This window comes from Felis catus, chromosome A2, assembly GCF_018350175.1.
Source record: "Felis catus isolate Fca126 chromosome A2, F.catus_Fca126_mat1.0, whole genome shotgun sequence".
NCBI lineage: Eukaryota > Metazoa > Chordata > Mammalia > Carnivora > Felidae > Felis > Felis catus.
The window spans coordinates 86,207,127-86,223,435 of NC_058369.1; the positions used below are offsets into that span (position 1 = coordinate 86,207,127).

The following is a 16,309-nucleotide window of genomic DNA, read 5'->3' on the forward strand; positions in this document are numbered from 1 at the left end:
TTTTAAAATGAATAAGGGTAAAGGCAAACATATAAATTTCATTATTTCCCTTTTCAGCTTATCCTTGGGGAGGGTTTTGTCTTAGAGTCAGCTGAAGTCAGTGTTTTAGCTCATAGTACAAATTAAGATTGAGGCCAACTATGGTCATTAAAACATCAAGGATATTGGTTATTCCACTCCAATCAATCACTTGAAAATTCTAAATTTAAAAACTAGATATTTAGTCCTGGTGTTGTGATGAAAAACACTAGACTGACCATTCTATCCTTATTGTATATCAAGTTTCCTATTTTTAAGCATCAAGTTAATAGGTCAACAAAATTCTTAGTTCATTATTGTAATTTACTACAATATTTACATTTTTAAAAATTTATAGATATTGTATATTTAGGACTTTAATAACTCGTAGTTATTATATACATATATTTCCATTAAACCAATATTTCTCATGCTTTAGAATAAGCTGAAATACCACTTAAAATCAGATTTCTGAAGATTCTGAATTGGTAACTAGATTATGAGTTTTTTAAAAAACATTCTAGGTTCTTCTGTTGAACACTTTGAGCAAAACTTTGAGAAACTACTCTCTAGGCCTTTTTCATTTTACCATCAAATACTATTCTTGCTTCTTCTTTTTGCTTTTCCCATACTATCTCCACCACAGTACTCAAATCTGAAATATACTTATTTATGATACAAATGTTTTGTATTGATTCAAGTTGAACTTGAAGGGAAGCATGTCATTGATAAAGGGTTTACCTATGGAAGAGTAGGTAAATGTGTATGTGTCTGCGTTTATATGGCCTCAGAACCAAATATGAATTCTTACTGAAAAAAAACTTCTTGTAATGTATTCTTAGTTTCAACCCAAGCTCAAAACTTTATGGACATGACATATTTCTCCAGGCGGATATCTATGTTCCCATTCTCATTATATATTTTAATATGAATATATATTTATTAAATTATATTTACATAAATGTCTCTTCTCTACACTGAAAGATAACTGAAGGTAAAAAAAATATTGTTTATATTGTTGTATACCTAGCATGTTATAACATAGGGTTTTGTACACACTAGCAACTGAGTTTAAAATTAATAAGTGAATAAGTAATACAAACTGAGATGGAAGTTAAGTTTGTGCAAGGCACTTATAGTAATAGAGCTGAAATTTTTACCCTGGAAGTTGCAGTTCAAGCTCTTAACCACTACATTCTAAGTATTTAATATTGAAGATTTGTCTAAGATCTACAAATTATGTATGTGCATAGGTAAATATATAGGCATTTCTACAATTTTATTTTTACATATCTAATAATCCTAAAAATGTATGTTAAGTATTGTTCTGTAAACATTTTTTAAAAAGAAATTAAAACTTTTGCATGTTTTTTAATACAAATGTACAGTGTGAAAATGATTTATACAGTCTCTACAGTTAAATAAATAAGAACTCAAATCTTCTAAAGATAAATTTTATTAGCCTTTCACCAGTGGGAAAATATAAATAAATCCTGGCTATAAATATTAGTTAGAAAAATGACAGTGTAAAAATATTTATTGAAATTAATGTTCAGAATATATTGAAATAAAAATGAGTTATTTGCAATAGCATTTAATCACATACTAGCAACACTCTGAAGTCTTTCAATAGCACATTACTAACTTTTAGTTTTAAAATGTTAGTTGAAAATATGTTTTGAGAACTTTTAAATTATTAGAGTCCTGTGTCAGTTAGGTTTATAAACCAAATTACGCTTCTCTGAGATTCTACAGGACCATTTTACTCTGAACTATGTCGGTGTGCAATAGAACTGTTTTAGAAGCCTGACATTCCCTTCTTCCTAGACCACTGGATATTTTATTAGCCTCCATCATTCTTAATCATAGAGACGTCACAGAAAGATACCACCAGGTAAAGCTAATGTTTATAAAGAATAATCCTTTAACCATTAAAAAAAAATTATGTGCCAGATAGGTAGGTTTCTTTGCTTTTTATTGCTAAAACTAGAAAGACATCTTCTGTAGAAGAACATTTTCAGGACCTAAGCCAACCCTAATATGGGAAAAATAGAAAATTAGGAACGCACTAATTAATTTGAAAGGCTATGATTATAACTAATGAAATAAATATATGTAATATAATAACATATATAATAATATATAATTTATTTATAAGCATATAAGGTGTTTATTTACTATTATAGAGAATTTATTTATTAAAAATAGGTTGGGAAGTTACAAGTCACTTATAACCATATTAGATGAATATCATATTTAAGAAGTTTGCCTATTTATGATAAAATTTCAGAAATACGACTAGTGTTGGGGTGCCTAGGTGGCTCAGCCGGTTAAGCATCCTACTTCTGCTCAGGTCATGATCTCACCGTTCATGAGTTCAAGCCCGCGTAAGGCTCTGTGCTCACAGCTCAGAGCCTGCAGCCTGCTTCTGAATCTGTATCTCCCTCTCTTTCTGCCCCTCCCCCACTCCCACTCTGTGTGTGTCTTTCTCTCTTCCTCTCTCAAAAATAATCATTAAAAAGAGAAAGAAAGAAAGAAACATGACTAGTGTTTCCACTTAAGGTAAGAAATTATCTCTTTAATTTGCCATAAATTATGTGTTTGTATTTCATGTGTTTTTTTTTTAAGTTTATTTATTTATTTTGAGAGAGAGAGAGAGAGAGAGAGAGAGAGAGAGAGAGAGCGAGCGCATGAGCAGGGGAGGGGCAGAGAGACAGGAAAAGAGAATCCCAAGCAAGCTTCACACTGTCAGCGCGAAGCCCATATAGGGCTCAGACTCACGAACTTTGAGATCTTGAGCTGAGCTGAAATGAAAAGTCGGATGTTTAACTGACTGAGCTGCCCAGGTGCCGCTGTATTTCATGTTTTAAAGCAAACATCATTTCTTCATTTTAATCCTTTAAAATGGGTACTTTTGTTCCTATTTTCAGGGTACTCGCTACTGGCTTATGTCACAAGAGAAACATTCTTTTTCTTTTTTTTTTTTGCGTTTTTTATATTTTAATTCCAGTGTAGTTAACATACAGTGTCATATTAGTTTCAGGTGTACAATATAGTGATTCAACAATTGTGTACATTGCTCAGTGTTCATCATAATTGTACTCTTTAATCCCCTTCACCTATTTCACTCATCCCCCACCCACCAAGAAAAACATTCTTAAAATAAAAGGTGTCTTTTTGTAGACGTGAGATAGTTTAACATAATGTTTAAAGATGTTTGCTATAAACAGAGCTATGAGATATGTAGTCTAGTAAGATGGTCTTTTGCTACTGACACAGTTTTATAATAAGGCTTTTTCACTCAATACCATATGGAGGATATACTTCCATCTCAATATATATTATTCAGTGGTGCTCAATTAGGATGATTTTGTCCCCCAGGGGACTTTTGGCGATATTTAGAGATAATTTTTGATTCTCAATATTTTTTTATTGACATCTAGTGGATAGAGGCCGGGGACACTACCAAACATTCTATATTGCGCAGGACAGCTTCCTACATCAAAGATTTATGCAGTACAAAATGTCACTAGTGCCAAGATTGAAAACTCCCAAGACATTTCTCTAAGCTGACTTCCAGACAAGCTTTCCAATTCACCAAGTATTGAAAGATTTTAACTAGCCAGACCTTCACAAACATTGGGCATAAATAATTACTTTTTTTTTGCCAGTCTTATTGGTGAAAATGATCTTATGCTTTTATAATTTAATTTTTCTATTAAGTTTTAATCTATTTTTGTTTATTTGTTTAATTATACTTATTCTTTAAGATTCATTTTCTTCATTTTTCTCCTAAACTGTGATATTTTTTGTCTTATTGATATATAGGAGCCCTTTCATATGAGGTATATCAGACATATATATTTTACATATATCTTTTACTTTAGACACTGATATTCTTTTAACAAAATCATCTTTGACTCAGAAATGTGGTGAGAATGCTCTAGACTTTTTAATATTTGGTAAGGCACGAGAAGAAAATGAAAGCAATGTTATTTCAGGTCTGTCTATGGGTCTGTTACTGGATGGGGGCTTTGTAAGAGCTCTGCTATACTCACAGCCTGAACAGTTAGTATTGAGAAGGAAGTCTTTATGGTGCAGTCATATTGGAACCATGACCATTTATTGCGTATGGATTTCAAATGAGAATCTTCTGAGGAGGAAAATATTATTTAAAAGGTCATCAGAATGTCTCTTTGTCTACAAAAGAGATGAAGAAAGATGTGTGTGTGTGTGTGTGTGTGTGTGTGTGTGTGTGTCAGTCTGGAATGCATCCCCACTTTAGGATTGACTCCAGAGCTCCTATATTTCCACCTCTGATTAAGGTATCAATTTAGTGGAGATTCAGTGTATTTAAAATATTTCACCTGAAGAAGATCACTGAAAGTACTTACAACGAGAAATAGGACAATAATCCCATGGAATGAGAGGATTTCCCGTGTAACACCAGGGGCCATGGGCATCATCATCAGGATTCCGGCAGTAATTCTTATTCAGCTTACTAGCATCTGGTTCCCAGAAGATATGCCTGCATAAACAACAAGCTCTGAAGATCACAAGATGCTCAGTTTGTCCAACAGAAACAAACTGTCACCAAGAAGATAAAATCCTAGCATGTAACTTCCATTATAGAAACAACACGAGCTTCTCTTTGGCGTGAATTTTAATTATTTTATTTTAGACTTATTTTGTTGTTCTTACAGTTTGGAATCATGTGCCCTAACTCAGGAATTTGGAATATGGCTACGCGATTAGACAGATAAAATGATGAGAAGTTTTGTGATTTGCTTCTATTTAATAATTACAGTGGTAAGATAACAATACCCCTATTCATAGAAGTGGAGAAACACTGCCAGAAAAACAGCAGATGGCAAAGAAAATCAAGGTTATAAAACACCTAGAAAATGCAAGCTATTGCAAAAGTATTTTTCATGTTTCAAAAACGTAAGAAGCATGACTAGCAACATCATTATAAGAAAAGACAGAAAGACACTGAAAAATTAATAGTAATGTGCTAATGAAATAAACTCTAAAATATCATTGTTTATATAATTACAATAGATGATCTTTGGACAGATAACTGAGTAACACTTTCTCATTTTACATCTTACTAAGTTTATTACATAAGAAAAGCAAAAACTCTCTACATTATTTTGTAAGGCCATGCCCACTCATATAACATCAATATTTGTATTTATTTTGATCTTAATACAGCCAAATCCCAAATGGCCATCCTGACCAAGTCATGAAAACTGTACAAGTAACTGAATTTGTTTTGGATTATCAATTACTACTATGCTTGATTGTAATTAATGGGTCATTCAAAACAACAGAAAGATCTTGGACAGGGAAAGTTGGACTATCTTTCCAAACTCAGGTTCATTCCCTGGACTAATGACAACAGCAAACACATATAGTAATTGCTGTGTACCAGATTCTATTATATGTGATTTACATATATAACCTTAGACCAACCTAATGAGACAGGCTATCTTATTTTTGAGGAAATAGTAATCCACGAAGCCAATTTTTCTAAGGTCACATGGCTTATAAGCAGTAGAGCAGAGGTTTCAACACCTGGCTCTTTCCAGAGTCAGTTTTCAAAACCACCATTCCGTACTATGTCCTTACTCAGTTGTAGGTTATTCTTAAACCAAAATGGTAACATGCAACTTATCATTCATCAGGTTCCTGCAAATTGTTTTCAAATGACTTTTAACTATTTCTGAAGGTCCAACCCAAACTCAGTGAATTAAGAGTTATAACTATGAGTTTCCTAAATAAACACTTCCAGTGGTATGCTGGTAATGTTTAAAAGGGCACTCTGAGATGTATATGAAGTCTTTATTTGTTGTCCTTGCTGATTTCTGCAGTGTAAATTCTTCCATCATAAAAACGTCAAGTTCCCAATGTGAAATCTCTGAAGGCAGAATTGGTACACTTGTCTGTCACAAGTCCATAAAAGCTAGGTCCACCCCACCATATTTCTAAAAATGCCTTCAAAAATATCAGTGTTAAATATAGCATTTAATCTTAATCGCACTAATTCTCACTTAAAATTCTGTAATGAATCTCTTTAATAAGATAAAATCCAAAGTTTTTTTAAGTTTATTTATTTATTTGAGAGATGGAGAGAGAGGAGAGAGAACATGAGTGGGGGAGGGGCAGAGAGAGAAGAGAAGAGAGAGAATCTCAAGCAGGCTCTATGCTATCAGCACAGAGCCCAGCATGGGGCTTGATCCCACAAACCATGAGATGATGACCTGTGCTGAAACCAAGAGTTAGAAACTTAACTGACTGAGCCACCCAGGTACCCCCAAGTCCAAAGTTTTTAACACACCTTACAAGGCAATATATGGTCTTGCTACTGGAGAATTTCTTGTCTGTGGATATTGACCAACCTTACCAAAATTATTTCTGATTTTCAACACTTCAATCTTTGGGCTTTGGGACCAGCTATTCTTTCTGCCTGAGGTACTCTCCTCCTACACTTCCTTTGACCAACTCCTAGTTAACATATATGTCCCAATTAATGTCCCTTTTTCTAGGAAGCCTTCCAGAGTGTGAAATCCATGAGGCTAGAATTCTGCTTATGTTTGAAATCCCAAAGCTACGGTGTCCAGTACAGTAGCTACTAGCCACATGGGGCTACTGAAGAATTGGCATGTGGCTAGTCCAAATTGAGAGATGCTTTAATTGTAAATATATACCAGATCTTGAAGCTGTAATATGAAAAACATGTAAAGGGTCTCATTGACAATTTTTCTATTGAATACATATGGAAAGGAAAAGGCTTTGGATACATTGGATTAGTAACATGTATTATATAAAATACTTTTGCCTGTTTATTTTTACTTCCTTAAATGTGACTGTTAGTGCAGATTACATTTGTGAAATGCATATTTATGTTAGAGAACACTGCTTTAGAATTGTCTCTACTGGTTTGTGAAGTATATTAAATGAAACCATGTCATCCACTAGTGAGTACATTTTCAAAGAGAATAAAGTTATAATTAAAATAGGACTAGAGGCCAAATAACAACCTCTCCGAGCCCTTACATCCTTATTCACACATACAGAAATATCTTCCACATAGGATTGTGGTGGCCAAATACGATCAAATGACACTAACTTTTTTCCTTTTATTCATAGTACGTATATTCTGAGATATTTTTTAAAAATCAGTTTTATGTTGCAGATTTGCGACTTAATTATACAGTCTTATCAAGTCATACAGTTGCTTCCCAATATAACCGTATCATCCTTAAAAGTGGAGCCAAAACTTATGCCCACTTTTTGTTAACATTTCCCATGGCACCTATCACAGAACAGAACACATAGTAAATGTCCAATAAAAAATGTGCTAGATTGAATTACTTATCTAAAGGTTTGTTACATGGAGGGAAAATGCTAAATTGAGTTGCACAGAATGACAAATCTAAAGCTTTTATTACCTTAATATAATATATAAAAGACTAGAAAGAAATAGCAATGTGCGTATCTGAATATACTATCTGCTGTTATCACTACATATTATATATTGAAAGAAAGAAATTTACACACCTGTGTAAGTCTTCCATGTTCTTCTCCCACATTGAACATGTTAGTCCAGATCGTGTTTTGGATAAATTGCCCATATAATTTTTGCCATTCCCACGATAACAATCTAAACATAAAAATATGGAAGGAAGTCTAATGAATACAAGGAAGTATAGAACAAAAACATTTTTTACAAGCATGAAAGTCAACATAAAAGTTAACACACTCTGAAATCAGTATAAGTCAAAGATACTCCTATATTTCAGATTAAAGTATCTTTATTTTCAACCAAAGTTTTCTTCCTCGAAATAAGGGTTTATGTATCACACTACAAACTTAAAACAATCAAAGAAAAAATTAAATGAGTGGCCCATAGGGACACTAAATAAATGAGAATTTTTACAATGGTATATTTATTTCTCAACGTTTTCTTCTGAAAAAATTTGCTTCACAGGAAAGTCACAAGAATGATATAATGAACACTCATATACCCGTCACATTTGTTGTGTTTTGAATTTTGTCTTCCTGAGAAAACATTCTGAGTCACTCAAACCAGCTGTTTTGCAAATGCTCTTTAATTCCATTTTGTCTGATTATTTTCTCATGATTAAAATCAAGATACAGGCAGGATTATGGCAAAGATGATATTTTGTCCTTTTCACAGCAGTTTATCATGTGACGTGACATATTTTATCATGTTCCATTATTGGTAGTGAGTTTGATAATTTGGTTAAGTGATGTAAAGGAAACTTTGGGGGACCTTTCAGATTGAATCAGCATCTTATTGCCAAACAAATGTTCATAATGGCTTGGCCTACTTTGGTTGCTTTTGCATGAATCAGTGATTACTATGCTGGTTTTAAAATAATTGTTTTACAATTTCCTGCATTTCTTTATTTATTATCATTTTTCTGTAAATGAGAATGTTTTCTTCTCCCCCACTACGTCTGTTTAAGTATTCAACTACTACCAGTAGTAGCAATAAAATGTCTGTAGTAGAAGTGGTAATATACACATAGACTTATGTGTCCTCTTTTTACTCAACATGATGATCTATTCCCGTTGCTGATTTTGATACTCAAAATTGTTTCAAAGTTGATCGATGGAAGCCATTTTAAGCTGGTTTTATGTCTTTTAATGTGTCCCATGTGGTTTTATTTTTCACCTTTTTTCAATTGAATAATTTGTGTTTTATTAAACATTGATAGAAATGTCAATATTCCTAATTTTTAAATATCACAAAAAGGAAGTCATGGTCTTCCAAACACATGAGTTGCAGTTCTATCTTTGAAAAGAAACACTTTCCTTATTTTAAAATAATAACACACATTTTCAAAGTGACTATCTATTAAACATTCCTGATTTTTATATGAATGAGCACTATAGATCTGACTATAAAATGTTATCTACAAATATACATCAACATTAAGACTATTTGTTTTAAATTTGGTAAACCATAGTCTATTGTCACTGGCTTTAAATATGCTTTGTATAATCATAATAAATAGGTATAAATCCTAATAACAATTTTACATAAACAATTTAATAATATGTTCAGGAATCAGTTAACATAATGAAAAACAAATATAATAAGCATATTCAAAAGCCATGTTTTCATATCCATGGATCACATTTTGCAGTAGCACTATAAGGAATTTGGGCTTAAATATAAAAACTAAAATAGGATAGGATTTGATACAGATAATATCATAGTCATTCCAATACACAATAAAATTGCTCTCAGAAAGCATAAATTTGTAAAATCTCATACTTGCACATATGCAGAATATACGAGTGAATTCATTTTCCTCTGACAGTGCTTCCCTCCCCCGCATCCCCCCCATGTTAGGAAAGTTTAAGTCTTTGGCTGTTAGGTAGTAAATTCTTTAGATGGACTCTTACTGAAGAAAACAATTGTGCAATACAGTATGCTAGTACTATTTTTTTTATATACATTTTGAATTTTTGCACATACGCTTTCTGTGTCAGAGGAAGAGATGCTCCTAACCACCATCACCCTTTTATTTGAATACAGGCTATGGGACTTTTTATTTTAGAATAGATTTGACTTACAGGAAGGTTGTAACTTTGTACAGAGACTTCTCATATACCAGACAGTTTTCCCTACTTTTAATATATTACATCAGTATGATAGATTTGTCTTAAATATTAGGCCATACTGATGCATTATTAACTGGAGACCATATTTTGTTTAAATATTTTTAGTTAACCTAATATCCTCTTTTCTATTCTAGGATTCCACATGATACCACATTATGTTGAGTTGTCATGTTTTCTGAGGTTCTTCGAAATATGACAGTTTTTCAGGCTTTCTTCTTTGATGACTTTGTCAGTTTTAAGGAAAATAGGTCAAGTATTTTGTAAACTGTCCATTTATTGGGTTTGTCTGATGTTTTCCTCAGGGTTAAATAATGGTTATAGGTTTTTGAGAGGAAGACATGAATTTTTTATAACTTCTTAGCTTGCTGGTGAAAGATATTCCAGCCTCACCTTATATTCTCTTTGTCCCGGGCCTCCTAACATCATCAATTTCTCTAAGGAACTCTTGTTTATTTTGGGGATGGAAAGTAAGTAGAAGACAAGAAATCGGTGCCAAATGTGCTTATTTCTATTTGGTGCCATCATTTCTAGTTCCTTTTATTTGATAGAGCTAGGTAGTGTGTGTGTGTGTGTGTGGGTGTGGGTGTGTGTGTGTGTGTGTGTGTGTGTGTGTGTGTAACTTCAGTCTAATACCACAGTTCTTCCATCCATTCCATTAGTGTGAGAAACCTCATTCCAGGTAACATTATGTTTGCCCATTTCCTCAATTCTACAATGTACACAAAATAATTTCAAAACTATGTCCCAATACTAACAAAAACTTACACTTTAAAGTTCAAAATCTATTTATAGTTATTTAGCCCTAAATATATCCCAGTGAGGCCATATACAGCCAGAAAATCATGTCCAGAAGTTAACTTAGTCTTTTTTCCTTCTCTGTAGTATTGGTATCTATTTTATATAGAGGGAGGCATATTGTTTTTGTTCCTCTTGAGGTCACTTTTTGAGTATTGAAAACACTAACATTGCTTAATGGTTAAAACTATATGAAAATATATCTCAGAGAATTCTCATTTTTCCCTTTCCCTTTGCATCATTGTATTTCTATCCACTACCTACCATTACCAACGAACCCAATCTCATTAACATCTTGTTATGACTCCTGTATAATTCCTTCACTTTTTTTGGCAAAACTAATCAAATATATATCTGTAATATAAATATACAGATTATTTTTATGTATATTCTATATATGTATTATTACATCCCATTTTTATTGCTAGTAGTACATCTCTTTATTTATTACTAACAGAGTACCAAATATGTACTTTAGTGCTTTGCTTTTTTTTATTATCAATATATCTGAAAATCACTTCATATAGCTCACAGAAAATTTTATTATTATTTTTGCAAATTTATAATATTTCATTGTGTGACTTTGCCAAAGTACATTTGAGTTGTTTTGCTATTACAGAAAATGCTGCAATAAAGAACTCATGCATATGTTTTTGCATATTGTTGGAGCTGTACATTCAAACAGTACATTGTTGAGCCAAAACGTGAATGCCTATGTAATCTTAATTATTGTAAAATTATGTTCCATGGGTTTTACCATTTTGAACTCCTAAGAGCAATGTATGAGAGTTCCTTTCCCCAAAAGGAAATGGATAACCAGCTTAGCAAAAAGATAGTGTTGTCAAGCTTTTGAATTCTTGCAAATTATATGTGAGAAATACAAGTCTCATAATGTGAGAAATTTCAATATTTATATTTATTTTTGTATTATGTGAATTTAAGCATAATTTCCTTGTGTTTGAAGGGAATTTATATATATTTATATATATAGACAAACAAAATACATAAATTTATAAAGTTAAATATATATATATATAACTTTACATATATATATAACTATGTATTTTGTAAAATATATATATATAGCTTTACGTATTTTGTTCATTACTTAACTTTTTTGATCCTTTACACTGGTTTCAGAATTTTTATATATGAAAAATATTTCCTCTTTACCTATAATATGCATTTCAACACTTACTTCCAAATTTGTCTTTTGTCTTTTGAATTTAATATGGGTTTGTGTGTGTGTGTGTGTGTGTGTGTGTGTGTGTGTGGGGGTGTGTGTGCTTTGCCGTGGTAGGTTTCCAATGTAGTTTATCATATTTTTCTTTTATTGCCTCTAGATTTTGAGTGTTAATTAAAAATCATTTCACCATATATAGGTTAAAAAGGGATTCTTCCAAGTTTACTTCTAGTATCTATATGGTTTCCTTTTTCACGTTCAGATCTCTTATATATTTGGAGTTTATTTTGGAGTTTATTTTGGGGTAAGGCATGGATTTAATTTTATCATTTTTCCAAATTATTACCTTATTGATCCACTATTATATTTTAAAAGTTTGTTTTTTACTCAGTTATGTATAGTCACATTTTTAATATCATAAATCTCTCTAAGGAGTCTATTTCTCATTTCTGTGTTTTGTTCCAATTGCAAATTTATTCATTGTACTAGAACTACAGTCTTAATTACCAGCTCTTTATAAAATGTTTTAATATGTATAAAGTTAATTATCTCTAATCACCCTTATTTTTCAAGATTTTCCATAGTATACTTATGTATACTTATGTTTACTCTACCAAGAGAACTGCAGAATCAGTTTGTTGGTGTCAGAAAAAGACATTGATCTATTTATTAATATCACATTAAATTTGTACATTAGCTTAGGTAGAATTGATGTATTCATGATGTTGTGTTCTCATATCAAGAACAAGGGATGTTTTTCCACGTTTAAAGTACACCTTTGTGGCTTTGAGTAGTGATTTGAAAATTTTGTTACACAGATTTTACACATTTCTTTCTAAATTTATTCCTAAGTTTCCATCAGCTTTATTACTATTATAGATATAGTTTTCCCTTTAATTAAATCTACAAACTCATATATGAATGCTACTTTAGTGATTTTTTATTATTGAATTTAATTTTCTAAGTATATTACTATTTATATAATTTGCATAAATAAAGATCAATATGATCTTTTATTTATATGGAATAACATCTCCAATACAGTGTTAAAGAGGAATATGTTAACTTATCTTAACTTGTACTTACAATGTTACATAGTAAAGAAAATATTATACATTCTTGTTTTCTTTTTTACCTTCATAAGAATGTCTCTAATGTCCCTCATCAATTGTATACTACATATATCCCCATTAACTATATAATATATACTTATATATGTGTTTTTGTCTATACGTGTTTGTGTATGTGAGGATGTCTATGTGTCTAGGTGTATATGTTAAAATGTGAATATATATTTTAAAGAAGGCTCTGTCTCAGCTTCTCTCTCTCTTTGTATATATATGGATATACAGATATGTGTGTAGAGTGTGTGTATATTCCAGAAAATCTTATTTGAATGTTTTTATGAGAAAGGAGTAAATTTTGTAACAGAAATTTTAAAATTTATTTACATTTATTATATGATTGCTTTTCTTAGGTCTAAGATGAATTATGTTAATGGATTTCTAAAACTAAATCATTTTTGTCCTTAGACTAAACTCCACTCAATCATTATGTTTTATATTTTAAGTCACTTTATTGGGCGTTACTCAAATTTCATTTAAAATTTCTATATTCACAAATGAGGTAAGTTTATTGTTTTTTTTTTTGCTACCTTCATCATGTTTAGATATTAATATTATAATTTCAACATTCCTGGTAGAAGTTTCACATATAATTTATTGTGCTTTACTGTATTTGTTAAGCTACATAGGAAGTTATGTAGCATTGAGATTAACTGGCCTGTGAATGCACCCAGGCACAGTATATTTTTGATAGAATGGTTCATTAATACATTTCTATATTTCTTCCCTAAGAATAGGTCTAATTCTTGGACTAATTGAACCGACCAGGGTCAATTCGTAATTTGAATTTTCTTAGTAAATTATCCATTTTTTTTATTTGCCAAGTTTCTTACATGAGGTTATATAAAATAGTCTCATGTTTTCTAATTTTCTGTTTCAATGCTTATTTCCCTTTGATGATTATTATTTTATATTTTTGTCTTTTTTTCTTATATTTTGTCTTCTTTTTTTCACTAGCTGATGACTATCTATTTTGTTAATTTTTTTCAAAGAACCATTATTTTGCTTTATTCATTAGTTCTAGACCTTATTAATGTTTGCTCTAACTTGGTTATATTCTTTTTACTGCTTTTGGTTTATTTTTTCCCCAACTCTTAAGTTTGAAATTTCATTTACTTGTCTTCATTATTTATGATATTGATACAGGTACTTAAAGCTATGAATTGCATCCTGTTTACTGCTTATAGTGTGTGTTATATAATCTAATAAGTTGTGTTTGAAAAGCATTTTTGAAGAAAGTCTGTAATTTCAGTTTTTAGTTTTCAATAGAGTTATTCAATATTTAATTGGAAGAGCATTTGATTGTATGCTAATTCAGATGTTCAATATTTAGGAAAATCTTTTCTAATAACAAACAGTCTATACATGTTTGTATTTTCTGTTACATGGAAAATATAACAACATCCTTCTGTGTGTGTTTATGTGCATGCATGCACACATACCACATATTTAACAATGCCAATGATTAGCTTGGCAGTATCATATAATGGCATAACCATTATAATTTCACAGCTATATGTCGAATTGGCTTAACAGTGTCTCTTAAGTAGGACTTGGTTTTTAACTTGCCCTACAGAGCTTAACACAATGTTGCACTTATCAGGTATAATATATTGTTAAAAATAATATATTTTTTAAAGTAATGAAAGATCATTTCAAGGAAGGTTATATTCAATCCCAGCTGTGCTATTTGAGAATTTAGGCAAGCTATCTGAATTCACAAAACTGAAACTAATTTCTTCATCTATTAATTTGTAGATTTATTAGATAAGCAACATCATCAGCTTAACTTTTAGAATCTAAAATTCTCTATTTATTACTTGACCCTTTGGTAAGTGATATATATGGCTATAAAAGCAGTTTAACATACATAAGAAGCCTTTTAAACAATTGTTTTCATTTGCCTCTATCTCAAATTAGCAGTGCTTGTTTACATGAACAAGACAGGGACAAAGAATATCCAGCTGGTACTAAACCTCACTTAAACACTGGTTTCAACTTTATTTCCAAATGACCTTTGAAATCTGCCAAAGAACAGTGAAATTGACTGAAAAGAGACTCAACCCCTCCTCCCTCTATAACTTTTCAGAATTGTTCATAAAAAAAAAGACACTGCAGAAAAAGTTAAAGGATGGGAGATGTATAGGACAATAAATCTATGAGATGAACTTTAAATTTGGCTTGGGATGATTTAGGACTGACCATGATTAAATTTATGGGAAAGAATATGATTGCTTAAAAATCATAACCCTGAATTCATTATGTACTAGTAAATGCCCAGATTTCAACATTATTATTAATCTTTGACAAATGATTTCTTTTTTAAACCTAAATCATTTTAACTTTTCTGTACTACTGCTTCCTGAAACAATTATCTTCAATGGCATCTATGTTTACAAGTCAGTGGTGGTTTATCCCAAACCCCATTGCTACACATCATCTCCACTGCTAACACCCAGTTCCATATCGCTCTCCTCTTTTTACTGAATTACTGAAAACATGCAATGGATCCTCCTGTTTTGGCCCTTGTTAGAATCTCTAGCTGTTTTCTGTAATGCAGCCATACTCATTTGTTAAAATTGAAACCAGACGGATCATCTACATCTTTCAGAACCCCACAACAGAGTCCCTTCTCTTTCAGAGTAAAAGTGTAAATCCTTCCAATTCCTACCAGGCATATGTGATTTTAGCCCAACTGTTTTCTAACCACATCCTCTGCTATGGTCTCCCTTGCTTGTTCTGTACCAGCCACAGTGATGTGGTGTTTCTTTCCTTTCCCTTTTCAAGCACTGTCCCATCTCATGGCATTTTCACTTGCGGTTTCCTCTACCTAGAACGCTATTTACAGATACATGCACATGGTACATGATGCTCCCTCATCCCTTTGAGGTCCTGCTTAAATGTTCCCTTGATATGTAAGAGCTTCCCATACCATTAAAATCTAATAGCAACACCGTCTCCTCTACCTCTGGGACATTTTTCCCTCTAGCATTTACACAAACGAACTTATCATTCCCACTTCCCTTTTGCTTATTTATTTTCGTTGTCTGTTTGCGGGAATTTCTGGAGTCCCATGGAGTGAGAGAATTTTGATTTGCTCACTAGTATATCCCCAGTGTCTAAAACTGTGCCTGACACTAGTATGCACTCAAATAAACAAATAAAAGTTGAACAAATGAACGTGTAAAAGAAATTCAACTGCAGACTTGGTGATTTTGTTTGCAAACCAGCAAAAAAACCAGTGCAACGAGAAGTAGGTCCTCCGCTGTGAAATGTGTTCTCCCTTTAGGCATTAACCCTGAAATTAATCGTGCCCACCCTGAAAATGTCAGCTATTACCTTGTCCACTCGACACATCACATTTTGGAATTTGGGAGCAGTAGCCAACTCGGATGTTTGGATCAGTGGTAAAACACCAGGGTGACTCAGCTCCATCTGGATTTCGGCAAAAATTTTCTCGTAGGTCCCTATTGAGAATAAGCGCGTTAATGCAAATTGCCTGAGTTCTTACAAATGGGGAAACAAGCAC

The 16,309-nt window shown here is 32.0% G+C and overlaps 1 protein-coding gene across 4 annotated transcripts in view; it reads right to left on the minus strand.

Annotated features, from left to right (window-relative positions):
• HGF (hepatocyte growth factor) overlaps positions 1-16,309 on the minus strand; it is a 79,679-nt gene that overhangs the window by 18,816 nt on the left and 44,554 nt on the right. For all 4 annotated transcript variants that reach the window (XM_019814912.2, XM_045041334.1, XM_006929143.4 and 1 more), the window contains 3 exon segments: positions 16,120-16,247; positions 7,582-7,684; positions 4,413-4,546 (listed from right to left, as the gene is read on the minus strand). In XM_019814912.2, the coding sequence (XP_019670471.1) occupies positions 4,413-4,546; positions 7,582-7,684; positions 16,120-16,247 (365 nt within the window).